The following is a 27,805-nucleotide window of genomic DNA, read 5'->3' as shown; positions in this document are numbered from 1 at the left end:
TATCAGATTACAACACACGGAAGAGGCTCCCATCAACAAATGAGTCAGACGCAGATCTCGTTTCCTAGTGTCAAAATGTTGTAGGTTTTAAAACAGTCGAGAAAATGACGTCCAAGGGATTGCAAGAAGAATATCCCCTTCATTGGCTTGTTTGGGATAACAAGTACCAGGACTTGGATAGAGAACTCGCTCGTGATGTTGTAAGTAAAGTTACCTTCCAAAATTATCGATTTCGAATCAGATTTTATTTGACATGGACTCCACTAAGTGTTTGATCCTGGACATGTTGTGTATTGTATCGTGTACGCAATACACATCAGTATGATCATGACTTGCTCATACCAGAGTCGACACAATGGTGACATCATGTGCATAATATTTTGTTTGATTTTTTTTTCGTTACAATTGCACTTTTAGGGAATATTGATGTTGGAATAGGTGATGATGCAACTTGTTTAGCCCGAGATTCCTCCGGTCCTGACACTATGTCTAGCCCGAGATTCCTCCGGTCCTGACACTATGTCTAGCCCGAGATTCCTCCGGTCCTGACATTATGTCTAGCCCGAGATTCCTCCGGTCCTGACACTATGTCTAGCCCCGAGATTCCTCCGGTCCTGACATTATGTCTAGCCCGAGATTCCTCCGGTCCTGACACTATGTCTAGCCCGAGTTTCCTCCGGTCCTGACACTATGTCTAGCCCGAGATTCCTCCGGTCCTGACACTATGTCTAGCCCGAGTTTCCTCTGGCCCCGACACCATGTCTGGTGAAGGGCCAGAGCGCACTACTATATGAAAACGTGGAATTCTCCAACACCAAACAGTGTCGCTAAGAATTTGGTCAAATGCAATAAAATCGGGTGTGACATATAACACCTACCTTACATATGGACAAATTTACCCCAGAACACCCATTTAGTCCAATCCAGGTGTTTTATTCCGTCCGTATAGACCCTCGCTTTACGCTAGTCAAAATTTCATACTTGACTTGACACCATATTGCTAACTATGTAGGTCGCATGCAGCCTAATTACCCTAATCTTTGAGTGCGCGAATGGAGCGAAAAGGAAAAAATACAACATTTATTTCTATATATTTTACGTACCACTTATACTTTATAAATAACGATTTTTTTAATTAAATATAACAGGTTTTGGAAAATAATAAGCTTAGTTTTCTTAATTTAAACTATTTAAGAAGAAAAACACAATAAATGATATGTGGTCTTTTCGTTCCGATTCGGATGGTTAGTTGTACTGTCACTTACCAAATGGCGGGTCATTTTGACAAGAGTAAAGCGAGGGTCTATACGATACGGACGGAACAAAACACCTAGATGGGACTAAATGAGTGTTCTGGGGTAAATATATATCTCATTTGTCCATATATGTAAGGTATAGGTGTGATGTCACATGTACATCCGAGTCTATTGCATGTGCACCAAATTCTTAGCGACACCAAATGGTGTCGGAGAATTCCACGTTTTCATATAGTAGTGCACTCTGGTCCTACACCAGATATTGTGTCAGAGCCAGAGGAAACCAGGGCTACTTGTTTATGATCATTAGCAAAATATCATGTGTGTAAATACTATAGGGCGAACATTATCCGTTTATAGATAGTCCAGGATCTCAATGAGTTTTTATAATGGAAATTTTGGTGGTCTTGTGTCAGAGATTCACAGAATTCTCTAGAAATTATTAGCTTAGATCTGTGTCCAGTTATTACATGTTCCTATATATTCTGGTGGTGAGACTTGGTATATAGCTCTGGTCATGGTCAGTCTGCTTATACTGGTTAGAAGTTCAGTGGTCATGGGTATGAATTCATGTCATACTATTTTCATTTATTCTTGTCACTAAAAATAGCATGAACAAAATATTCAAACACATCATCATATAGATATATTTTAGCTCAATTTGTCAAGGTTACAAGAGAGCTTAATTAAAGTCATGGTACATCATCAGTCAATTTGTGAATAATTGTCTTGTTCATAGGTAGATTAAAATATGCATACCTTGATAAAATGTAAATACCGTAATCATTAGCTCATTGAAAGCAGCAAAATGAATATGATATATTCTAAAGGTATGTGTATTTGTTGATAAAAGGACTATCTTTGAAAATGTTTTGACAATTGAAACAGAGAGCGGGATACCAATTTCCCTGGCATGATATATAGTTAAGATCTATTGTGTGTTTTCCTTGTAATAATGATACTTTAGCCTTGTTGACATATCATAAGTCCACCACACCCAACTAATTCTATAGATCTGCAGTCTGTGACAAGCATTGTAATTATATCACCTTTAAATCCTAATAACGATCGATAATTCTGGTTGCAATTGCTAGCTATGTAGACCTGTAGGATGTTAGAAAACTTGTGCATAGGCATCCATATATATATATGTACTTAGCAACTTCTTTTAATTTCCATGAATGAGATTTATAATGCTCTTTCACATTTTCAATTTCTAAAAAATGTACATTATAGACCTTGATCCCTTCAGACAAACTTTTACCTTAAAACTACACATTAATAAGCTTAACTTTTTTTTTAGGCTAATTGGAAATTACATATCGCAATATGGTGAGATGATTGTAAAACAAAATGGCTTGAGAGGCACTCCGCAGTCATCTTGAATTTTGACTGGTGAAATTAAATTTGTCATGGCTTTTTCTGATATTATAGGCTCCCCTGATCCCAAGTTGTACATGAAAATTTTTTAGACTTTATATGGAACAAAGAAAATGGGTTGATAGTTGTGGATGTTCAGTTTTGGATTGATTAGAAGAAATGCACTGTCGTATATATATATTTACATTTTGTGTTGCATTTGCCTATATGTCGTTAGTAAACCAAATTGTATTCATGAGACTGTATACTACAATTTACAGTGATTCGGTCAGAGTAGGAACTAGGAATACAGCCCCAGGTGTTTCTGGTCAAAACAATGGCCGCCAGTTACTTTTGGCCTGGAGAGATTTCGAATGCTAGGAATCAAGTCTGTCCTGTGCAATACCCGTTCAAAGCCGCATCACTTCTAAATGTTAACCGTATAGCATTGCGCCGAAAAACGGCTTGGATTTTAAACTATCAGAAATTATGCAATTGTGAATAATTTGACGATATCTACAAACGTATATGAAATAGACAATAAAGCCAAATTTGTTCAAAACCATTGTATGTGTTTGCTATTAATAACTACCTGAGGGACTATATTAATCCTTCTGGAAGTTTCAGCTGTTCCGGTATTTCATACTGATGACGTCAGTGATAGGGGAAGCGGCAAATTTAAATGCGTCTTAAGCATACAGTAAATACAAAAAAATTATGAATGTAAATATAAGCATTGAACTGTTACCAAATGGTAGTATACAGTCGATATGAATACAATTTGAGTGACAGATAAATATTTAATGTTGCCCTAACCTAACAGGCAACATTCTATTTATCTGTCACCCAAATTGTATTCATATCGACTGTATACAAACCATTTGGTAACAGTTCAATGCTTAAATATATATATCTTGAATACCATATCGATGGAACAGAAAAAAAGAAGAAAACTATCGAAAGGACAGATTTAATACTAGTCGCAATATTAATATACCGCTGGATAGAACTTGTCTTTGGCTCCATTGGTTGAGCATCAGACTAGTAAACCAGAGATCCCAGGTTATATCACTAGCAGGGACATTGAAATAGGTGGGTGTGGCTTGCACATAGTGTAAATACGGTCTTGTGTCGCTCAGCAGACAGAATGCTTCAGGAGGTAAAGCTGGAGATTATCGCTGCAGAGACCAATTTTCGATTTCTGTCTGGGGTCTCTACAGGAATGTGTTTTACTCTGTTCTTCTGGCACCAACCTCAAATCCCATTGTGATGATATCAAGAGTCTCCAGTTGGGATTAAGGTTAATCTCAAGAAAAAACGGGGAGTAGTGTAAAAGAAGCTGGTCTGTGTGACTTGTACATTCGTTAAATTCGGCCTCTGTCCCTCAGCTGTCAGAAGGAGCATGCTTCCTTGACTCAGGAGGTAGGAAAGGAGGATCATCACACTGAAGACCATTCCCGTTAGGGCTCTTGACAGGAATGTATTTTCCCTGTTCTATTACAAAATTGATTTAATTTATCATGACCGCTGTTTCATTTTCATTATACAATAATGACTGCCAGAAGTTTTACTCATAATTTATTAACCTTTAAATTTCGGGTAAAAAATTTAGTCTCCTTCCCAATTCAAATAGCAATTTCAATTCTGCACAAACTGATGCCCTGGAAGATGGTTGGCTGCTATATATGACAAGGGCTACTGTGGCGTCTGACACTAGTGGTTTACTAGTTATATAGCCAAAGTTCAACTCTTTACACCCGATTACTTTTCTTACATTTATAAGCAAGATTCAAATGCACTTTGCACTGCTGGAAAGGTCTTTCTGAGTTCAGTGCAAAGATATAATCTGCTAACTTTGGTAGATGAATATATATATATCTTCTTATCTTTATTTTTCTTGAAAAACTGCATGAATCTTTCTCGGATTTAAAACATACATAGTTTCCCCATGTTCACTAGTTACAAGTGCATATTTATTTTTGAGACTGATCAAATAAAGACAATTGTCACTGGACACCCATATTGGATTTTCAGCTAACCTGGCCTGAAGGGCTGGTAAGCTTATTATGGCATGGTGCAGCATCCATTGTCAATCTGTCAGCTTTTCCTAAAAATCATGAATATTGTCATAACGACACAGTGGATTTTGACCAAATTTGGTTCAAAGCATCTGTGGGTGAAAGGGAACAATTTTTTTTTTATAAATTGTGGATCAGGGCCAATAAAAGAAATTCAGCAAACTCTTCAAATACTTCTTCTGTAAGAATGAAATGATTTGGCCCATATTTGGTTTGAAGTATTCTTTGTGTAAATTTTGTCAAGCTACCTGGTAAAATACATGACATATACCATATACAATGTATATTGTATATACCCCCCCCCCCCCCCCCCCCCCCCCCTTTGTTTTTCTCAGTTGCTATATATATCTCAGTGTGTCAGACTGGTGTCAGGTTTAAACAGTTCTATTTCCATTACAAAATTGAATGTTCTTACCAAAACAGACTTTGAAATTCCAATCTTAAAAAAAAATCATTGGAATTTCAGTCCCAAAATTATTATATGACTTGGAAATGGTGTATTGTTAAAAAGAACAAAAATCCTAAAAAGTTTATAAATTTTACTTTTAAATCATTTTTTAAAATCAGCCTTTAGAAAAGTTCTGAAATACATGAAATAAAAATCATTCGTGAAGATACACTGACTCTTACAATATTACTCTAGCTAATTTAGATTAAAGATACCTTGGGGTTTATTTGATCAAAAACAGTACTTTTTTGTAACACTTTGATTACAATCTAATTAGTGCACTGATGAATTTGTAAACAAATTTGTGGATCTATATATAAACACATGTATTGTCTGTGTCATTCCTGTACAGGAAATTCAACGCACTCTCAGAACTCTTCTACAGTCTACTACATCTGAATCATATACTCTATTAAAGTGTACAGAACTATATGTGTCCCTGAAATGTTAACATCCGATATTCCATGGTCTGCCCCAGTTCTGCACATCTCAAGTGCTTGCCTGGCTTGTAATGTTATAGACAGGGAGGGATTTGCTATTGATGCTATCAAATTGATTACACAACAATATTTACTAATGTAATTGACATGGCTTCTATTTTTGTGATATTAACAGATAGATAAAAATGTGTGTTTGTCAAGTCTGACAGGATAAAATTGTTGTTTTGGACACACCACAAGAGTTGTTAACCGCTCTAATCAATAACTGTTACCAGGTATTTGTATAAAGCCACAGTAACGATACATACCAGGTATATATTTATATCCATTATACAGTAAACTCACTGTTGCAAAAAAAAATCTGTGTAACAGTAGTCACCCCTGAAGTAAATGACAATTTTCTGATAAAAATATTAAATTAAACAAAGTACAAATTTAAGAGATTATCTATATACCTAGCTAAATTCCATGTCATGTTGCATCTTAAAAATGTATAATTGCACAGATATTTATGGAAATTCTACTCTGAATGAACTTGTCAGGCCGATCAAAAGCCTAACACGCAAAGAAGCCTCTCAAAATTATATAGCTCTTGAATCCCGCAGTGGGGAAACATGTTCTGGTATCATAACAGCAGATTCTGCCAGAAAAAAGGGAAAACAAACATGGAATAGACAGCATCCGAAGATATCTATGGAAAAGTGTTAAATCAGTAGAAAGATGTGAGAAGAGACAGAAACAGCTTCTCATGCTAAACACTCTCCGCTTTGTTAGTATCCCCTTGATTATGATATACACAAAGTCATTCCACCAAATAGGCAGGCCTATTTTTAGGCAAGTATTTTCTTGGTCAAGTTGGACACTAGTCTGTCCAATAAAGTCAAATTAGGATGGGCATCTGGAGGCAAGAACTAATTATGTGAAAGTTGATAGGGATAGTTTTCTGTTTTTTATGATGTGAATGGTGACCACCTTTGACATTTACATAGAAATAAGGCATAAGATTCTAATACACAAGGGTATCGTACAGTTAGCTCAAAGAAAAAAATAAAATTGATCTGTACAGGGACCATAACAAGTGAATTTGTAAGATTAGTGACAAGTGTCTGCCAAAAACACTTTCAAATTTGTGACATATCGACTTGTAAGCTGGAAAAAACTCGCAATATGTGTTTTTGCACTTGCAGCACAATGGGAAACTTCATTATAATGGCATTAAAAACACTTAGCAAGATAAATATACAGCAGTACTAAATCAGTTTACAGATACATACATGTATACAAATATACACTGCATTTTAATACTGATATCACTTATATAATGGGTAAAAGATCTCTGTGTGATTTGCACAGCATTTTGATTTTTGGGTTTATCACCCGTTGAACAGCCAGGGTCTTTTCGAGGCAGGGTCTCCTTGTAGTAGCTGGTGACTATCTCACTGAACAACATATGGGAGGCCCATTGCATTCCACCCAGAGGAATAAGGGTAAAGTGAATTGCCAAAGAACACAAGTGCAACAGCATTGACTGGTCTGTTTCTTAGCTTTCCAAGAAACACAAACTCCAAAGGATAATATAGGGCATCGAAGCATGCACCTTGGATCTTCACCTGAGGATGGCCAGTACTCTAACCAACTGTTATGTCGTGAACCCTATTTGTTATTAAGATTTGACTTCTGGATATATTTAATTATTCAGTAATACTTTTATTTTCACTTTCCTCCCGAAATCATGAAAAAAATATTGTTTAATGTTGCCACACTTGTATTTCAGCATCAGCTGGAGAAGCTAGATCCTCGAGGAAGGACAGCTCTACATCTTGCTGTCACGCTAGGCCATATTGAGAGTACACGAGTATTGGTGCGGTATGGAGCCTCCACCATGATGGAGAACAAAGGCAACTGGTCAGGTACGCATAGAAATGGTGGTCATCATCTCATTATTAGTATTATAAAGCCATTTTATCAAAGAACATATATTGTGTACCTCACTGGTAAAATGGAGGGAACTACAGGGTATAGGTTTGAATCCATCTCTCTAAATCTGGTTTAGGATGGGGCCATCTTGTTTCATTTTGTGAAGAAAATTTGTGGCTTGGGAAGGGACATTTTAGGAGTAAACTGCCAGTTTCTCCTTTAAAGTATGAAAATGTTTCCGTTAGAAAGTCCCACAATTTGGTTTGGTTTGTTTTTGTTTAACGTCCTATTAACAGCCAGGGTCATTTAAGGACATGCCAGGTTTTGGAGGTGGAGGAAAGCCAGAGTACCCGGACAAAAAAACCACCGGCCTACAGTCAGTACCTGGCAACTGCCCCACGTAGGTTTCGAACTCGCAACCCAGAGGTGGAGGGCTAGTGATAAAGTTTCAGGACACCTTAACCACTCGGCAATCGTGGCCCCATAGAGTCCCACAAAGCCTTGTAATAGCTTGAAAAGAAGTTATATGCCTTGGAGAATGTTGTATTAATTTACAAGTGATGATAGATATTTTATAATTATTGACAGTGCTACACGAGGCCGTGAGTACAGGCGACCCAGAACTAGTCCAGTTGGTCCTCAAACACAGAGACTACCAACGGTACAGCAAGAGGACTGTCGGTGTTCCTGAACTCTTACAGAAACTCAAGGAGGTATCTACTTTATCAGATTGATCTAGACTTAAAGTGCGTTATCAGATTGACGTAGACTTAAATATGCATGCCATATTTTCAGGAGACCAATAAGGGAGATTGATGATTATTTTAAGGGAGTTTTGCCTAAAATAAGGGAGATTTGTGTGGGACATTAATATCAACATTTTTACTCAACTTTTTTTTTCTTTTTTATTTTCGCTTGTGACCATGGCATGTCAAAGCTTCACATTTACCATATCAAATAAATAGAACTGAACTAAAACAAAACAATGGAAAACATTTTATCATATTACTGGCCCATTCTTCCATTTCATATGGCCATGTTATAAATATCGTAAGACATGTGTAATAACACTGTTTTGACGTCATAATAAATATGTGATGTCGCATGATTGTCTGGGTAGATGGAAATGTCCCATCTGAACCGTCCTATATTGAAATGAAAACTTAAAGTTTTTTGCTCATATTCTCATAAATAGTAGCTATGTAATAAATAGATGACCATTCATTGTAAGATAAACTCTTGCCTACCGTGAATTTACCTTTAGACTGCCCATTTTCTTTGTAATGTACATTTTAGAACAATAGAATAATTCAAATTGGGAGATGCTGTTAGAAGAAAAATCAAAATATTGCATCACTTTACTAAAGAGAAGTGTTGATGGAGTAAGGAAATTGTTTATCGTATTTTGGTTTCGACCCACTTTATTTTACTCTGCTTTACAGCACCTTATGCTATACTGGTAATTTAAAGTTAATATAGTCATATTAATATAAAAGTTATTTCACTTTAATACAATGTAAGGATCTTAATTCTCTCCATAATTTCTCAGAAAGGTTCAAATTTCAGGCATTTTGGGTCAAGCTCACAGTTGTAATATTTTAAAAAATTCATTTATTGTTTATGGATTTTCTGATGTTTGACACTAAAATAAAGTATTGTTGATTGATTGTGTCACAAACATGTAGACATTACCGTATTTTTCCTCAAGTAAGCCCCGCCCACTATTGTTAATCTCTAGTATTAAAGATTGGGGAGGGATTATTTTTCAACCACTTTTAGTTAGTTATTTTAGAATTGATAATTCTGCAAAAATGAAGAGGGTTATTTTCATATAGATATTCAAATTCTCCAAACTGAAATATCAATACAGAATTTTTGTTTTCACATGTACTCATTGAAGTGGTATAATGACAAATTAATCAACATAGACCTACCATATTTATCCAGCAAAATGTCTATGATTGGCAATAACGCCACCATTGTCGATGTTATGGTTTAATAAGAATGCAAACAAATGGTAGTCTTTTCTTTGTCCTCAATAAAACCCACCCTCTACTTTGAGTAGAATGTTTTATGTGTCTGTCTCCTGGGTGTATAACAGGATAGATACAGTACATATGAAGTTTACTAATTGATCTTACTTTGTTTACAGTCATCAGACTTCTATGTGGAGATGAAGTGGGAATTCACCAGTTGGGGTTAGTTGACATGCTATACTGCCATCAGTTGTTACTAAGTACTCAAATCAGATTATGTCATTAGATCAGGTACCAAACACCAGCATGTTAGACTACACAGTTATTGATCCAGACTCTAACATGATTGTCTACAGTATTCTGGACGTAGACAGTAATGGGAAATGTTGGGTCACAGGTCCTTGTATTACCAGGTTACCTGGTATATACTACGATAATGAAAAGTACTTTGAATTTATCTGACATTAGGCTGTAGTTTTGAATTGAATTAATTTTCAAGATAAAAAAAAAAGAGAGAGAAAACAGTAACAAATGAATTACACACTTTTCTGAATACACATTAAGAGAAATTATTCAAACAACTATCATCCCAGTACAGTGTCAGTTTGTGTCTCTCGGGAAGCTGACAAATAGGCTGGTCTGTGCTGTCATGGTTTTGTCCATGGGCAAGATTAATTACCCTAATTTCGCTGGGTGCCATGCGATGGGCCTCCCATATGTTGTTCAGTGAGGTAGTCACAAACTACTAAAAGGAGACCCCACCTCAAAATGACCCCGGCTGGTCACGGGGTGATAAACACAGCAAACAAACAATCCCAGTATAGTAATTTCCCGCAGATTGACATCAACACCATAAAGTCCACTCAGTTTAAAATTTACTGGGGTTTTTGTAATAAAGAAAACCACAACAACAATAACAAAGAAATAACATGTAATCCACATTGGTAGACCCCCCCTCCCCCTTTTTAAACTGTGAAACTAGTATGTGACTATGCAACTGTTAAACATATATACTATATCATAGTGATAATTTTTACACTGTTATGCATCAAAACCCAAACTTTGATAGAATGGACTAACATTTATTATGTGTGCATGTGATTACTAAGAAAATGAAATAACTATGGACAGCATTTCCCTCGCAAAGAGTCCAAATTGAGGTCACTGTGACCTATATCAACATTATCAGTCATTAGCTCTTGCTATCAAGGGATTTATATCATCTGTTATGCCATTATATGTACTTTTCTTTATATTGTATTGCAATATTTTAAGCATCTGTAAATTATTTTTACACGTAACCCTGAACAAATCACAGATTTAGCAAAAAACAGATTAAGTTTGTAATGGCAGATTGAAAAACAGAAATAGTCAGCCCATGCAATCCTGAAGGAATAATGTTTCCATGTAGATTTGAGGAGGTTCTGATTAAAATGATTGTGGTTTCTGTCTTCAGTGCCTTTGGTATCTCGGATGTGCCCCAGTGATACATACCGGGTGTGGAAAAGTGGTAAGTTGTACAGCTTCTCATCTCTTACAAACATTTAACTGTCAGTCACCTTATTTCATCATACTGAAATTACGGAGATAAAAAGGCATTTTGAATATATTAATGATTAAAATCAATTGCTGTGCTTTCTGATATTTCATAGATAAAGTGAAATTTGATTTGGTCATTAATAATTGTATTTATCAGGCAATATATATAGGTCCACACAGAGTAAAAAGCCAAAAATTACAGTTTATAAAAAAAATACTATCTGTTTTGCGGTAAGCAAATCCCTGACTTTAAGTAAAAGTTAATATGTTAGCCTCCTGGGCTTAATGTAGGGTAGATACAGTATACTAGATAATAGAGAATACAATACAGATAAACAGAATAACAAATTCTGTATAAACCAGTACTGGAACAAATGAGTGTACACTGCATAGAATATATTTCTACCTACCAACATGTCTGACTGAGTATTAATGTTACAGGTTCAAATGTGAGGATAGACACAACATTGTTAGGGTTCGACAACATGTCCTGGGAGAGAGGCAGTAGAAGCTACATATTTAAAGGCACAGGTAATACGGTTATCTCCCCTAGTGTGATTATCTCCCCTTAATTTGTAAAGTTTGATAATGATTATGAAGTTTTGAAATAAAATAGTCTTTTTTGAAATGTGCATATATAATTGCAGATAACAAGTGGATTTTGGATTTTTTAAGGGGAAAGTCAAACCTTATTAATCAGAATTGTGGTACCAACCAATAAAAACACACTACTATAACATGAGTTTTTAGCCTTTTCCACCCTGGCTTAGTACGGTTATCTGTAAGGGTTTATACTTTTTTCTAAGAAAAATCCCCCCTGCTCCTCAAGACTTATCTATCCTTCACATTTATCTCCCCTTGGTTAGCTGAAGTAGAGTTGAACAAAGTGTTCATAGGTGTGCGTGTCATGCCCATAGCGGGGCAGTTAAGATGATATCATAAAAAGGATGATGATTTGATTCCATATTTCAGCAAACAGTGCGACTGTAATGGAGGTAGACCATGACAGAAGAGAGATTTTCTCTGAAACGATGCAGATCCTTCCCCCAAACTTTGATATATCAGTGATGAATCCCTCCGACGACTCAGTAGCGGCTCGCCTCACCAACCCCCTGGTCACCACCTACGTAGACACAGATAAAATTTCTTTTGAAAGGTAACATCTGAACAGCAGAGTCAGCATATCATTTTGATTGTTGAGTAAAATGCTTCATTTCCTGAGTCTTTTACAGGTAGAATCAATGATACAAAAATTCCTCTAATTTTTGCCTGCACTTGGCAAAATTGTGCAATAACACAATAATTTCTTGTCATTTGTATTGTTTGAAATTACATATTGGCATTCAATGCTGTTAACTGAATAAAAAAAGAGAAAGTTAAATTAGTCTTAAAATATCTGAAGCATGTAGTTAATAAATTGTAAGAGCCTTGTACGGTAACTTGAGACCTATATGGCTTACATGTACAGAGAAACACTTGAAATGTATCTTCTGCATTTGCTAGAGAGAAAAAAAACTTGGGAAAGAACACTCTTGACTATAACTGAAACATTAAACTGGAACTGAATTTGCTGGGCCACATTACCTAAGCTCGTTAATTGTAAGTTGTACTTGTTATTAGGTTCTATGTGGTGTAGCCTGCAATGAGACTTTTACTGTATTACAGAAACAAATCTGGTATTCTGGGCTGGCGTAGTGATAGAAGCGAGACTGTCAATGGCTACGAAGCCAAGGTAAGTGATAGTTCTAATACAAACTATCGATTTGGTTGTCACACTTACTCTATTTCTGATTTGTTCTTAGCACAGAAACATTCATAAACAGTCAAACTTCTCAAACTGATCATGCACGGTACATAAATATTTGGCCTGTTTAGAGAGGGTTTGGTTTAGAGAAGTGATCCATTTTGACCGGTCAGGATCTGAGGATGATATTGATCGGGTGATGTTTTGTACCCTTTGAAGCAGTGTTAATATTAATACATAGAATAAAGAATTTTCAATAATATAACTAATGAAATAAGTTCTACATTTTGTAATACTGATTGAAGCCATTACTACATCATTTCACTTTACTGTCATTGGTACTGACTTGCATCTGTCCTGTCACTACACTTCTGTACTTATGGGGCATATATTGACAAGATCTCAGAGGAGTTAGAAAATAAAAATCATCCGACAATAATTTACAGAGTTATTGCCCTTTGTAATAATATTATTATTAGACATTGTTAACACGATAACTGGAGTAATTATCAACCAAGTTTGATGAAACTTTGTATGCTGCCATATATCGACAAGATCTCAGGACGAGTTCGAAAATGGGAATTATTTGACAGTAACTTAAAGAGTAATTGCCCTTTGTAATAATATTATTATGACCAATTCTTTTTATTTTTTTGGGCCAAAGGGTAAACTTTTTAAATGCTACTAGTCCTCTGCTAGAAATTTGGTCTGGAGAACGATTGGGCGGTGTTATATGTTGTATATAGGTTGGGAGAAAGAAATAAACAAAAAAAAAACATTAAGATACTTTTTCTCTTTCAAGAATGACAGGATTTAGTCCACCGGTAGTTTAAACCATTGTTGGGAGAAGCATTTCAAAAGTAGGAAAATACTTTAAATATAACTTAAATTTATAAGTATTTTGCCATAATTACTGAAATATCCAGGTGAGCGATGCAGACCCTCTGGGCCTCTTGTATTATGCAGATTTGTCAAATGCGAAAACAATTCATTCAGGGCCCCATGTAAATACGATGCAAAACTCCAGCTTTCTAGCTCTACTTGTTTTCTTATGGTAATCAGACTATACTGTTTAGATGATGACTGGTGATTTGGTTCATCTTGACCATTTTTATTAGTACACGATTAAATCATAATGCTCCTCTAGTCCTAGTTGTTATGTACTACAGGCGTATCCCCAAGACAATGCTAACGACAACAACCGCCTCAGGTGTATCTGCATTGTATATTATTGGTAGCTGTTTATATCAATATAAAAGAAGCTTATTTTTTCCTGATAAATTTGGTGAAATTTTCTGTTAAGTGTATGATTGAATCTAGTAAGTCTGAATGAAGCAAGAGCTAAAAATGTTGTGTTTGTTTACTACAAGGTTTTTGGAGCCTCTAATGTTGAATTGGTGACAAAGACACGTGTTGAACATCTGTCAGAACATGACAAACAGAAATCCAAGAAAAATAACAAGACACCTCTTGAGTCATTCTTGGGGGTGGCTGAGGAACAGAACAAGAAACAAGGAGCATCAAATGGAGTAAGCAAAGTTCCTTTGTATTAAGCATATTATACCTGAAGATCATACAGCGTCCCATTGGAAAAGCCATTTTGATAACCTGATGCCAATTAAAAAGAACATATTTTTTACCATACTCCCTAACTGTTCAGGGTATCTGTCAAATTTCATCTTTCATCCCTTAACTGTCATCCTAATTTTCAAAAATGTTCCTTGTCCAAAACTTGTCTGTCCTGTATTCCAACCATCTGTCTGTCCATCCACTGCCTCAATATAAGTTTAAGTTTTTTAGAAAAAATTTTGAGGTTCTTTTTCGGAGTCATTATATTTCTTGATAAATATGTTTTTAACATTAAGATGTTTCCTGATTTATTTGGTTTATTTCTTTCCAACTTTAATTTTGAAGTGTCTGTTTCAGGATGTGTCGTCAGTGATGTATAACCCAAGTGCTATCACACCGGAGGAATACTTTAACTCCTTTGTAGACTTAAACGACCGTGATATTGGTCGTCCTATCGATCAGACAACAAAGACTCAGAAGTTTAAAGCCACACTGTGGTTATGTGAGAACTACCCGTTGTCTCTCCAGGAACAGGTCGTGCCCATCATAGACCTTATGTCTTCTAGTAATGCACACTTTAGAAAACTAAGAGACTTCATAACGTTACAGTTACCCGCAGGATTTCCCATCAAAATCGGTAAGTCAACATGTCTAACACCCTAAAGGAGTTTTTTGATGAATCCAGTTTCCAGTATTTTACCATATGCTTGAACCAGAGTGCAAACATCAGAAATGAAAAAAATATTTATGGTGTAACCTGTGTATAAAGGACACCTAAGGGACAAGGCAAAAGTGTCCTTTATATAGAGGTGTCCTTTATATAGAGGTTCAACGAGTTATATCCCTATAAACAAAGAAACAAACCCACAGTACACTATATATCTCCTGATTTATTATATTTAAACACTAAAACAAATGAATAAAAGATAAATAATTAAAGATAAATGCTTAATCAGTCACTTTCTGTTAAAATAATTTTTTCTGGGTATCTAATTTTTGTGATTTTATCTTATCTCCACAATAAAAGCCCTTGAAAATAATAAACTTACAGTTTTTGAATATTTATGAAGTCCCAACACAACACTGTAGAAACATGAGATGGATATTAATCTTCTATAATAGTGAAGTAATAAGCTACCTGTATCTATTGTATATTAACAAATGCTATTTGTCTCGCAATAAACTCCTCCCCTACTTTGAGTTAATTGTATTCTGTGTTGGCTCGCCTGAGTTTTTACAGGATAAGTATGATAACTAAGATATCATACATCAGGAATGTCAGAATGGTAAGCTTGTAAGTATAATGTGACTTGGTTGGGTGTCAAGTTACCATGTCCAGGTGTGGTTTTTCAGTGTGTACTACACAAAAGCTACCATCAATGACTTCATACAAATACAATCATTTTTACTGCCAAAGTTGAATACACATGTTATGAAGATAACATGGAGAAAATAAAATAAAATAGTGTTGATATTATTTTAATGGCAGAGATTCCACTGTTCCATGTGCTCAATGCAAGGATTACATTCGGTAACATCTCTGGAATGGATCAGCCTATTGAAGGGGTCACGCCTCTCAGGAATGGGGACGAATCCAAGTGTAAATGTGTTGTAGATGAAACATGTTTTGATCCTCCGAGTGGTTATACAAGATTAGGTAAGTATATCCTATATATCACTGGTTCGATCCTCCGAGTGGTCATACAAGATTAGGTAAGTATATCCTATATATCACTGGTTCGATCCTCCGAGTGGTCATACAAGATTAGGTAAGTATATCCTATATATCACTGGTTCGATCCTCCGAGTGGTCATACAAGATTAGGTAAGTATATCCTATATATCACTGGTTCGATCCTCCGAGTGGTTATACAAGATTAGGTAAGTATATCCTATATATCACTGGTTCGATCCTCCGAGTGGTTATACAAGATTAGGTAAGTATATCCTATATATCACTGGTTCGATCCTCCGTGTGGTTATACAAGATTAGGTAAGTATATCCTATATGTCACTGGTTCGATCCTCCGAGTGGTTATACAAGATTAGGTAAGTATGTCCACACCTACATATCTCTGGTTTGGTACTGTATATAGATTTTATTCTTACAGTGGAAAATCTTATCTGACAGGATGGCTTTGAGGTGAAAATCACCCCGAATAATTGATAGCTGAGTTGATTATTGTGTAGTTGGTGATATTCACAGGAGATTTAATTTTTCTGTATTCACTTAATTAAATAAAGTGCAACATTCAATACTAGGGAAATTTGTAAAACAGAAGTGTTTACTGCAGAATGGTTACAAGGCATGGTTGCACAAAATTTCATACCCGTGAACTAGGTCTGACTTGGACAACCACGAAATATTAGTCCCTGGAAATTTAACAACTCTCCAGTTTAAATATCTCCCAAAGTGATTATCTCTGATTACAGAGTGGGTGATTTTATCCTATTTTGGATGACAGAAGTGTGGAATCATAGTAGTATCGAATAACAGTAGATAACTAATAATCAATTAATAAATTAATTGAAATTAACTTAAAAAATTTTAGTTGAACATTTTAGTTCAGTGCACATTTAAACTGTGTTACTAACCTTTCAGCTAATGAACCATTTCTAATCTCTTGTCATTGTTTTGTTCAGGAGACAGTGGTGGTCACCATGGCCGTCTACAAGATGAGGATGACGAACTTCTTCAGTTTGCCATACAGCAGAGTTTGATGCAAGCAGGAAGCACAGAAAACGACCAGGTAAGATACGTCGTACTTTATCATAATAGATCTCTAACCAGGTAAGGTACATTGTAGGTCATCACAATAGATCTCTAGTCAGGTAAGGTACATTGTAGGTCATCACAATAGGTCTCTAACCAGGTAAGGTACATTGTAGTTTATCACAATAGGTCTCTAACCAGGTAAGGTACATTGTAGGTCATCACAATAGGTCTCTAACCAGGTAAGGTACATTGTAGGTCATCACAATAGGTCTCTAACCAGGTAAGGTACATTGTAGGTCATCACAATAGGTCTCTAACCAGGTAAGGTACATTGCAGGTCATCACAATAGGTCTCTAGTCAGGTAAGGTACATTGTAGGTCATCACAATAGATCTCTAGTCTGGTAAGGTACATTGTAGGTCATCACAATAGATCTCTAACCAGGTAAGGTACATTGTAGTTTATCATAATAGATCTCTAACCAGGTAAGGTACATTGTAGGTCATCACAATAGGTCTCTAACCAGGTAAGGTACATTGTAGGTCATCACAATAGGTCTCTAACCAGGTAAGGTACATTGTAGGTCATCACAATAGGTCTCTAACCAGGTAAGGTACATTGTAGGTCATCACAATAGGTCTCTAACCAGGTAAGGTACATTGTAGGTCATCACAATAGGTCTCTAACCAGGTAAGGTACATTGTAGGTCATCACAATAGATCTCTAACCAGGTAAGGTACATTGTAGGTCATCACAATAGGTCTCTAACCAGGTAAGGTACATTGTAGGTCATCACAATAGATCTCTAACCAGGTAAGGTACATTGTAGTTTATCACAATAGATCTCTAACCAGGTAAGGTACATTGTAGGTCATCACAATAGCTCTCTAACCAGGTAAGGTACATTGTAGGTCATCACAATAGCTCTCTAACCAGGTAAGGTACATTGTAGGTCATCACAATATATCTCTAGTCTGGTAAGGTACATTGTAGGTCATCACAATAGATCTCTAACCAGGTAAGGTACATTGTAGTTTATCATAATAGATCTCTAACCAGGTAAGGTACATTGTAGGTCATCACAATAGGTCTCTAACCAGGTAAGGTACATTGTAGGTCATCACAATAGGTCTCTAACCAGGTAAGGTACATTGTAGGTCATCACAATAGGTCTCTAACCAGGTAAGGTACATTGTAGGTCATCACAATAGGTCTCTAACCAGGTAAGGTACATTGTAGGTCATCACAATAGGTCTCTAACCAGGTAAGGTACATTGTAGGTCATCACAATAGGTCTCTAACCAGGTAAGGTACATTGTAGGTCATCACAATAGGTCTCTAACCAGGTAAGGTACATTGTAGGTCATCACAATAGGTCTCTAACCAGGTAAGGTACATTGTAGGTCATCACAATAGGTCTCTAACCAGGTAAGGTACATTGTAGGTCATCACAATAGATCTCTAACCAGGTAAGGTACATTGTAGGTCATCACAATAGGTCTCTAACCAGGTAAGGTACATTGTAGGTCATCACAATAGATCTCTAACCAGGTAAGGTACATTGTAGTTTATCACAATAGATCTCTAACCAGGTAAGGTACATTGTAGGTCATCACAATAGCTCTCTAACCAGGTAAGGTACATTGTAGGTCATCACAATAGCTCTCTAACCAGGTAAGGTACATTGTAGGTCATCACAATAGCTCTCTAACCAGGTAAGGTACATTGTAGGTCATCACAATAGGTCTCTAACCAGGTAAGGTACATTGTAGGTCATCACAATAGGTCTCTAACCAGGTAAGGTACATTGTAGGTCATCACAATAGGTCTCTAACCAGGTAAGGTACATTGTAGGTCATCACAATAGGTCTCTAACCAGGTAAGGTACATTGTAGGTCATCACAATAGATCTCTAACCAGGTAAGGGGAGTACAGAAATGTCAGATGTAAGCTATTAGCTCCAAAATGGCAGCTCTGGCTCTAGGCTTCCTGGGGAATTGAATTGATGTTATGCTTGTTTCTAAAGGCCAAATAGCCACAGATAATAATTTGTGAACTACTTTGAGGTGGCAATGTTACTGTGATATAGTGGTCCAAGTTTGTCCTAATCTCATATCATGGTAGGCTTTAAAACCATGGTAACTATGTAAGTTATTGCCTTTTATTGATCTCAGTATTTTAATCTTACCCCTGGCCAGTCTTTTAAAAGTTAGCAGTTCTTTATAATCATGGTATACATAGTTACAATTTTTAAAGCAGAATTTTGATTGAACAATACAAATGTTTTTTTCTTATCACATGTCCATGTTTTATACATTTTGATACTTGAATCACTTTGGCTTCAGTCAAACATATATTGTTCTCACCTGCAAAAACCCTGTTAATTTTTACACATGTTCAGTAATGTTAAGAGGTTGTGTATTCCCTATGATTTGTTGTTTTGACTATTATCTTTGATGGTTTGTGCCTTTCCTGATATCTTTTAAGTTATTTTTATGGGAGTTAAATCATTTTAATAAAATGATTTAAAATGATTTAATAATAATTTGTTCAAATGATTATTAATTGGTAGTTAATATGAATTTTTGTGAATTTTTCCTATTTTACCTGTGGCTTGAACATCTTGTTTTAGTCATTTGTTAGCTGTTCTCGTATCTTAGCAAAATATGTAAATTCTTTTTCCCAGTATTCGCTTTTTCCCATTTGAGCACATTATTTTAGCAATTACATTATTTGAATTTGAATATTTTACCTTATACAGAATGGAAGATTTCAGATTTTTATATACATGTATATATATGATATATATATTTTATAAACATGTGATTTTTATTTGCTAATGTGTAAACTAGTTTGTATAGAAATTGATGCCTCCTAGTTAAAATAAAGTTGTAAAATTTGATCTTAATAACCTTGTGCACAAGATATTTCTTGAACCCTTGGATAGATTTAGTACATATCCACACCATATTATCACACCATCAATAAGAACACCTGATTAGATTTGTGTGGTCATCTGTGAAGATCAAAGATAATATTTGACCACTTTTAAAATAAAAACCCTTGTGTACCAGATATAACCCCTGATGTAGTTCATACTCTCACCATAACATCACAGTCTCTGATTTGATCCATAACTTTTGTTCTGTTTTACGCATTTGAAATGAAACTTGACCAAATAAAAAAAATGACATTGTCAATAAAATAATTGCCATAACATGTCTTAAGATGTTAAACAAATTACCACATATTTTAAAGTATAATCATACACAGATACTGGAAATGTACTCCTGTAAGTGCTGTATTATTGAATCAAAATCATTAAATACTGATGCAAAATTGTTACAAAGAATGGACAAACATTATCAAAATTGACAAAAATAACTATGCCCTAAACCAACATAAGCTAGCACGATATCCCGTAATATATTTATCTGTTAAATTTCATTACTGAGGTTTCCATTAACGATATTGGGTAAACATTTGGTAGAATCCTCAAAAATGAATTTATTGCTAAATAATGCTATTTGATTTGATTGTACCAGATAATTTGTAAATAATACCATACATTGACGTCTATTTGCCTTGTAGGTGTCAAAACCGGTAATATACATGTATTGTTGATATTCATTATTCATATTCTGTGTCATTTACCTGGTATTAAATGTCTTTCATTACATATACAAGTCAGAAAAAAAAAATTCTGAGAATAATTTAATGCTTGTGCACTATGATTTTGTTTCTACCTGTATAAACCACACCTGTATACCATTGTTATTGCATGTTAATAACTCGTTATTGTTTGTTATTTATTCGTCAGCAGCTTCATTTCATTTCAAGTTCATCTGGCCAGAACAATAAATGCTCTGTCATTTTCTTCAAAATCTTCAAAAGTGGTTAATTCTTTATTATGAAATCTCGAGGATTATATGCATATGTTCAAAGAAATTAATTTGTTCAGTATTTCACAATTTTTAAACACTAGCGTCAGTAAATAATTTTGTTTCGGGGGTGGGGGGGGGGGGCTATAGATTTCTTCTCCTCCATCCTTCTTGTACCTAACCGGTATGTACCGTACATAATGCCAAAGTTTGTCAACACTCTATAGCTGCTTCATACCTCGGAGGATTTTGATCAAATGTTATACAATGATATAGGACCATGAGTTCGAGTTTCAGGGTTTTGTGTCAAGGTCAAGGTCACTGTTACTATTTTTAGCAGGGGCCCATAGGAGACATGTATTGCTTTAGCAATGCTAAGTATGCTTGTTCAGATTTGTACCCATTGATAGTACATCATAAGAGCCTTCCTATAGAGCTAGGAAATCATTGGTTTCAATGATATTTATCTTCTGAAATGTAATTCCATAGCCAACAAAAGACATTTCTACAGGTCATATAATTATCTAATCTTGATATATAATGGAAATTAAAGATGATTTTTTTCCAAAATTATTCCTGTAAACCTGACTCACAAAATCAGTCTCCTGTAGTAGTTTTTGGACAATATCCGAAAATGAAAACTTAGATGTGGTACTTTCAAATAAGTCTCCTCCACAGCTTCAGCATTCTTTTTTTTCAAAGAGAGATAGAGAGAGGGGGTTATTTGTACCCACTGTCAAGTAGTTAGGAAAGTCACCAATATAAGAAGATAGGGGAGTGATACAGGTCCTATGAACCTCTTAAAGCTTAATTTTATTTGCTCCTTTCTGTCTTTTTACTGTAGAATGGTTGATTTTCTCAATATTTTTTCTTAATTTTCTTAGTAGCATTTACATAGTGATTGTATAAATGAATGAATTGTTCCAAGGGGTAAATTCCATGTTAAACATCAAATTTAAGATCATGCTGAACTTGAAAATGTATGCAGTCATAACCAGTATGATGTACACTTTGAAAATATTGTGGGGAGGGTTCAGAACAAAAAGTGGACAATGAACCAATCAGGAGTATAAGTATCATTCAGCAATATCTTGTTAGAATTGAAAGTTAAATTAACAGAGCAATATGAATTCTTAATTGACATTAATTATATTTTGTTCTGCTGAATATTTATTATGTATTAATTTGTGTAGAATGAGAACATTACTTCATCAAATCATTATAATCATTAGTAATTATACCCCCGCAACAAAGTTAGGTGGGGGGGGTAAACTAAAATCAGGTTGTCCGTCTGTTCGTCCGTCTGTCCATCTGTCCATCTGTAGACACAACGATGTACCAGCTACTCTTCCTAAATTACTGAGGGAATTTCAATGAAACTTTATGGCAATAACCCTTATACATTGTAGATGTGCGTAGTCTATATCATGTTGTAATTTTGTGGTTACCATGGTAACCAGGTCACTATACTTTGTTTTTTGGGTGAGGGGGAATTTTGTCCAGTCAACTCCTCATAAACCTGTGAACTGCTTCAAGTCAAACTACACGGGAGTGATAGGGACCATGTGTAAATGTGCATGCATGATATTTCTCTACAGAACTTTTGGTTTCCATGGCTACCAGGTTTCAATACCCATAATCTTGTGGAAAACTTTGTCAAGACAACTCAGACAATTCCTATATAGCTATCAACTGATTTCATTTGAAATACACTGGAATGTTAGGGACTCATAATGTGTACATATGCATGCAGGTTTTCCCCCACAAAATTAGGTTGCCGTGCTAACCCGTTCACTAAAAACAGGTTTTTATTGGAAAATCTTCACCAGAGGGGCGAGGGGTATCAGTTGGCCCTCTGGACGACAGTTCTAGTTGATAAATAATTATGAATAAAACATTTTCTGGTGTTTTAACAAGCCATATTGTACCATCCATAGGAAAGTTAAGGTAGATTGTATTGTGTTAAATGAAGACCATGCAAAACATAATTTTTATCATATATGTTTATTATTTTAGTGCTCTGTATGATAGAATGTTTTTTACGTGCAGTAAATAAATCCATCTTTAAGATGTTATTATTCCCCTACTGATGGAACTGGAGTGGGGGCGGGGGTGGGTGGGTTGGACTACAGGTTTCGTCAGGTACGTGTATGTAATGCCATAGTTTGGCCGCGCTCTAGCCGCTTCATTCCTTTAGGGATTCTGGTCAAACTTCACACAATGATAATGGACCATAATGTCTCGGACAAGTTTGAGTTTCAGGGGTTTTGGGCCAAGGTCAAGGTCACTGTTACTATTTTAGTGGGGGCTGGAAAGGGACATGTATTGCTAATAGTTACATAGTCATTTACTTATTTTGCTGTTAAATGATTATGTCATTTCCTTATGGTTCCTACACTGTTAAGTACTGTTAACATTCTGAGTCCAAGGGAAAACTACTACCCATTAATTTGAAAATACAACTTAGCATTTCTCATGCTTACCATGAATTTGAAAGCACAAATTATCTCATCTTATGCTATCCATTAATTTGAAAGCATGAAAAAGCAGTTCCCATGCTATATATTAATTTGAAAGCACAGATAAGCAGTTCCCATGCTATGTATTAATCTGAAGGCACAACATTAATATCGATAACTTCCCTAAAGATCATAGATAGCTGTGTGATTGATAACTACTGTATTTTGATTAAGTTGATAATATTTGTGGGTCATTTAATTTTGTGATCATCAAAAATATTACAGTACCCAGCAAATGTTTAAATATGAAATGAAATGTATAGATTGAAGTGCTTACTGCAGAAAGTTAACAAGGCATGGTGACATGGAAATAGGTTCAACATGGACAATCATGAAATATTAGCCCTGTGAAATTTAAATGCTATACAGAGTAGACATGTTATCTTATCCCAGGAGATTTATCGGCTTGGTGTTATTCTAAATATTCTAAATGTTCAGAATGCTTTATAAAGCAATTGATATGGTCATTTTTATGTTTACAGCAGTTAACCTTTTGGGAGGCTCTCAACAATATACGTCCACCACCCCCAGGTACGGTAGGACCCGAGGAGGCTGACCAGCTTCTTCAGAGGTGAGTATGAATGTGATATGGAAGATTAATTTAACACCTGCTAGAAATGGATATTAGTGTGGTCACTGTTAAATTGAGACGCCCTCCATGTAATTGAATTTAAATGTATTATTTCAACACCCCCTTAGCACCCCATAGTAAACTGTCTGCCACTAGGTTAGCTAAAGGCAAATTCCCACCAGTGTGTGATATTACTAGTAATTTGACTTTATACTCTCTACTTTTATACTCCCTCCTTCACAAAGTCTTTGCCCTGAAAGACAACCATAACCCAGATTCTTTGGCTACAAGCAAGCCTCACAATCTCCTATTAATTACCTAACACTTCGGATCTGCGATAGGAAGGAGTAATGAAAAATATCTTGCCCACAATGAGGTCTTGAACTAGTGACCTCTCATTATCTAAGGGGACATCCTAACTGAACATAATTTCCTGTCAGCTTTGGTCACATGACCTGTGCTCTCTACTTTTACACTTAAATTTTTATTTTGTTAAAATGTACCAGGAACAGTATTCGCATAACTGTACTTACTTTTTCCAGAGCCATAGCAGAAAGCATAGCCTTATCAGGTGGTCCTTCCCCAGTAGACGGAGCCCCTCCCCTTCAGACACAGCCTCAGCAACATGCAGCGCCCCCTATCCTCCGTGATGATGAGACACAGATGCGTATGGCCCTTGAGCTCTCTGAGCGACAGCAGCAAGAGGACGCAATCCGTCGAAAACAGGAAGAGGAGGAGCTAGAAATGATTCTCAAGCTGTCGCTCACAGAAAAGTGACGTATCATTCTACAGTAGGATTTATTTATCATACATTACGACAGTTACAACACATACTGTGACAGTCACATGCAGTGTTTCACCAAAAAGTATGGACATGACTTTTGAATCTGCAGAGAAAATGAATTGCTATGTTGTACACTGTGAGAAAGTCGCACATGAAATGACAAGAGCCGTAGTGACCTTTGAGGTAACGGCTATGGTTGATATTGCTGGCATGCTTCAGAGACTAAATTTGCCTCTGTTTTAAAAGGCTTCATGCTATCATTGTCTTCAGAGACTACCCTTTAAGCCACAATGGCCTGTCAAGTCAGTAATATCGCAAACCAGGTCCATTTTGCATGTGTAATCGGAACTGTGATATGTTGAAGCAAATAATGCAAAGTGTTTCAAGGTAGTTCAGTTGTGGTAACAGTAGTATGGATAAAAGAGAGAACGTCTGTAGCTTCAAATGGAGGTCATATGTGGCTTCAGATGGAGGTCACCTGTTGATTCAAAATGTAACCTATAGCTTCAAAAGGAGGTCACATGTAGCTTTAAATGGAGGTCACATGCAGCTTCAAATAGAGGTCACCTGTGGCTTCAAAGGGAGGTCATCTGTAGCTTCAAAGGGAGGTCACCTGCAGCTTCAAAGGGAGGTCACCTGTTGATTCAAAATGTCACCTGTAGCTTCAAGCTTAAAAGGGAGGTCACCTGTGGCTTCAAAGGGTGGTCACCTGCAGCTTCAAAGGGAGGTCACCTGTTGATTCAAAATGTCACCTGTAGCTTCAAGTTTAAAAGGGAGGTCACCTGTAGCTTCAAAGGGAGGTCACCTGTAGCTTCAAAGGGAGGTCACCTGTAGCTTCAAAGGGAGTTCACTTGTGAAGGCCAAAGAAAGTAATGTCATGAAAGAAGATAACTTGAAACACAAAGGGAGGTAACTAGTTACTACTTAAAAGTGCAGCACTTTTGTGGAAATATGGGGTTGTTCAAAGGTAGTTATTGGATAAAAATTTGAAATCTTTCATTGATCCCGTTTAGGTCATTCATGGTTGTAAAAAAGCTAACTCATACATACACAAAGAAAAACTGGCGAGTTCAGAGAGAACAACAATTCATCAAAAATTATCATGTAGGAAGTCGGCTATTTTTAAAATGGTCACATGGGATTTATGCATGGTTTAAGAATCATTTAAAAACTTCCAATGTAATAATAATAATACAAGTTATACACTTGTGGTATAATTAGTTCTGAAAATGTGAATAACAGGCATTTTCTGGTATCAAGGTTTACTGATTTTTAGTAAAGAAAAGAAAAAAGAATACCTTTAATGTGGGTGTAATTGGATGTCTTCATTATTTATGTTTCACTTACAAATTTTGTCCCCAATCAACAAATGGACATGTTTTCATTGCAAAACAAAACTTGCTCCAATGAAAAGAGCAATAATCACGAATGGAGACATACTGCAGACCATGGTTCCAAAGAACATTATAATATTGATGTTGTTGACTAAATGTAATATCTATCGGCGCATATCATATTTTTGGTTTTTACAAATCTAAATGTATGCTAGTTTAAAGAATGTCTTTAGATTCTTCAATGTCCTTGAAGCAAGATGCAATTTGGAGCCATTTTGTACATATTAGCATTTAACAACACAATGCGGTATTTAAATGTTGGACATTAATTAGGTGCCTGGCATTGAAGTGTAATCAAATATTTAAAATATTTATGTATTAAGATTCTTACAAGAAACAATTGCTAAATTGAACTTTGTTAATTTTAAGGACCAGACTGAGTACACATTTTGACAGTACTAATTGCAGTTAATTTCATTAGTTTAGAAGTTCTCTGTAATTTTTTAAAACAATTTCAACTTCCATGGACTATCGAGCAATAATTCACCAGAAGGCAAATCAATTTGAATGGCTTCTAATGGCACGCTCTACAGCCATTGTTGGCCGTCGCTCTACAGCCATTGTCGGCTGTCTCTACAGCCATTGTTGGCTGTAAAGGTATTTTGTGTTGTATAATCCTATCAATTCATTATTTGATAGTGCTCTAAGCTAAGTTTTATAAACTGTTTTTATTTTATCTATTCATGAGTAAATGTGAATTTGTCAAAATATTGTTGTAAGGAAATGTGTTAAAACATAATTGTCAACTGCCATTTAAAAACAGCTTTATACCTTTCCCTTTCTTCCTCCTCTATCATGAGCTTCCCTGTTCTGTCTTGTCCCATCTGTCTGGTACCTTTATATGACATTCAGGTTAATGTGTAGTTGTAAGTAAAACACTGCCATAACCAATGGTCTTTCTGACACATAACCCTCAAGGGAGACAATTCAATTGAATTAATTTTATGTGTTCAATATTTTCATATTTTGAAAACCAAAAAGGAACAAACAACATTTGGAGAAAGAAATTCTAATTAAGAACTCAGTTCTTTTTCAACTGCGTTTCATATATATATATATATTTTTTTTTTTTAGTCTATGACAGTCACAATATCAACAATTTCATTGTTGATTTCTTTCAAAGTCGGATATATTCACTACTGATCCTTCACTTGAATAATGCAAGGAAATTAAGGGGTGGGGGTAGAGCTGTATAAGGTAATATTTTATATATAGGATACTAACATGTCACTCTTCTTGACATTCGTATCCTGTACAGATGGCAGTCCATATATTTGTCTTTACCCGAGAGAGTTTGAACCATGCATGCAGAGGGTTTAAATTCTGATCATTAAAAAGGAGAGGAATTAATGTCTTTAATATTACCATAAGTACGGTAATTTGTCTTCAGTAAAACTCTGTTAGTTATTATGTTTTGTCATTTCTTGAACAAGGTGGGTAATGGTGAATAAGAAAAAAGAGAAAGGATTTTTAAACAATCTAGGTCATTTTGTTCCTGTGTTATTATTCCATTTTGAGTATTGTGGAGGCATAGTGCGCTTTACTTTTACGTGTTACCAGTAATGGCTCTGTATACATTTACAATAAAACTGTTATTATATATCTGGTGTCATC

The 27,805-nt window shown here is 35.7% G+C and overlaps 1 protein-coding gene across 2 annotated transcripts; it reads left to right on the top strand.

The window, feature by feature from the left end:
* Position 1: 1 nt before the first annotated feature.
* LOC117332805 (ankyrin repeat domain-containing protein 13D-like) lies at positions 2 to 27,796 on the top strand. 2 transcript variants are annotated; one of them, XM_033891848.1, is made up of 15 exons: positions 2 to 200; positions 7,356 to 7,491; positions 8,087 to 8,211; positions 9,651 to 9,696; positions 10,931 to 10,984; positions 11,455 to 11,544; positions 11,986 to 12,169; positions 12,679 to 12,745; positions 14,128 to 14,286; positions 14,684 to 14,963; positions 15,816 to 15,983; positions 16,970 to 17,076; positions 20,634 to 20,645; positions 23,925 to 24,013; positions 24,556 to 27,796. In XM_033891848.1, exons 1-15 carry the CDS (start codon positions 105 to 107, stop codon positions 24,788 to 24,790), a joined length of 1,848 nt encoding a protein of 615 aa, XP_033747739.1. In that variant the 5' UTR covers positions 2 to 104; the 3' UTR covers positions 24,791 to 27,796. The 2 variants fall into 2 exon arrangements, with proteins under 2 accessions (XP_033747739.1, XP_033747740.1); XM_033891849.1 differs by lacking the exon at positions 20,634 to 20,645 and having other exon boundaries at positions 4 to 200.
* The last annotated feature ends 9 nt before the right edge of the window (positions 27,797 to 27,805 follow it).

Source organism: Pecten maximus, chromosome 8 (genome assembly GCF_902652985.1).
Source record: "Pecten maximus chromosome 8, xPecMax1.1, whole genome shotgun sequence".
In the NCBI taxonomy this organism is placed as follows: domain Eukaryota; kingdom Metazoa; phylum Mollusca; class Bivalvia; order Pectinida; family Pectinidae; genus Pecten; species Pecten maximus.
Note: the sequence above shows the minus strand (reverse complement) of the source record. Positions and strands in the feature narration are given on the sequence as shown.

Excerpts from the sequence above, each read along its gene's own strand:
- LOC117332805 (XM_033891848.1), top strand. The coding sequence starts at position 105 with ATGACGTCCAAGGGATTGCAAGAAGAATATCCCCTTCATTGGCTTGTT. Across the intron at positions 8,212-9,650 it reads TCTTACAGAAACTCAAGGAG|TCATCAGACTTCTATGTGGA; the intron begins GTATCTACTTTA and ends CTTTGTTTACAG. Across the intron at positions 12,170-12,678 it reads GATAAAATTTCTTTTGAAAG|AAACAAATCTGGTATTCTGG; the intron begins GTAACATCTGAA and ends ACTGTATTACAG.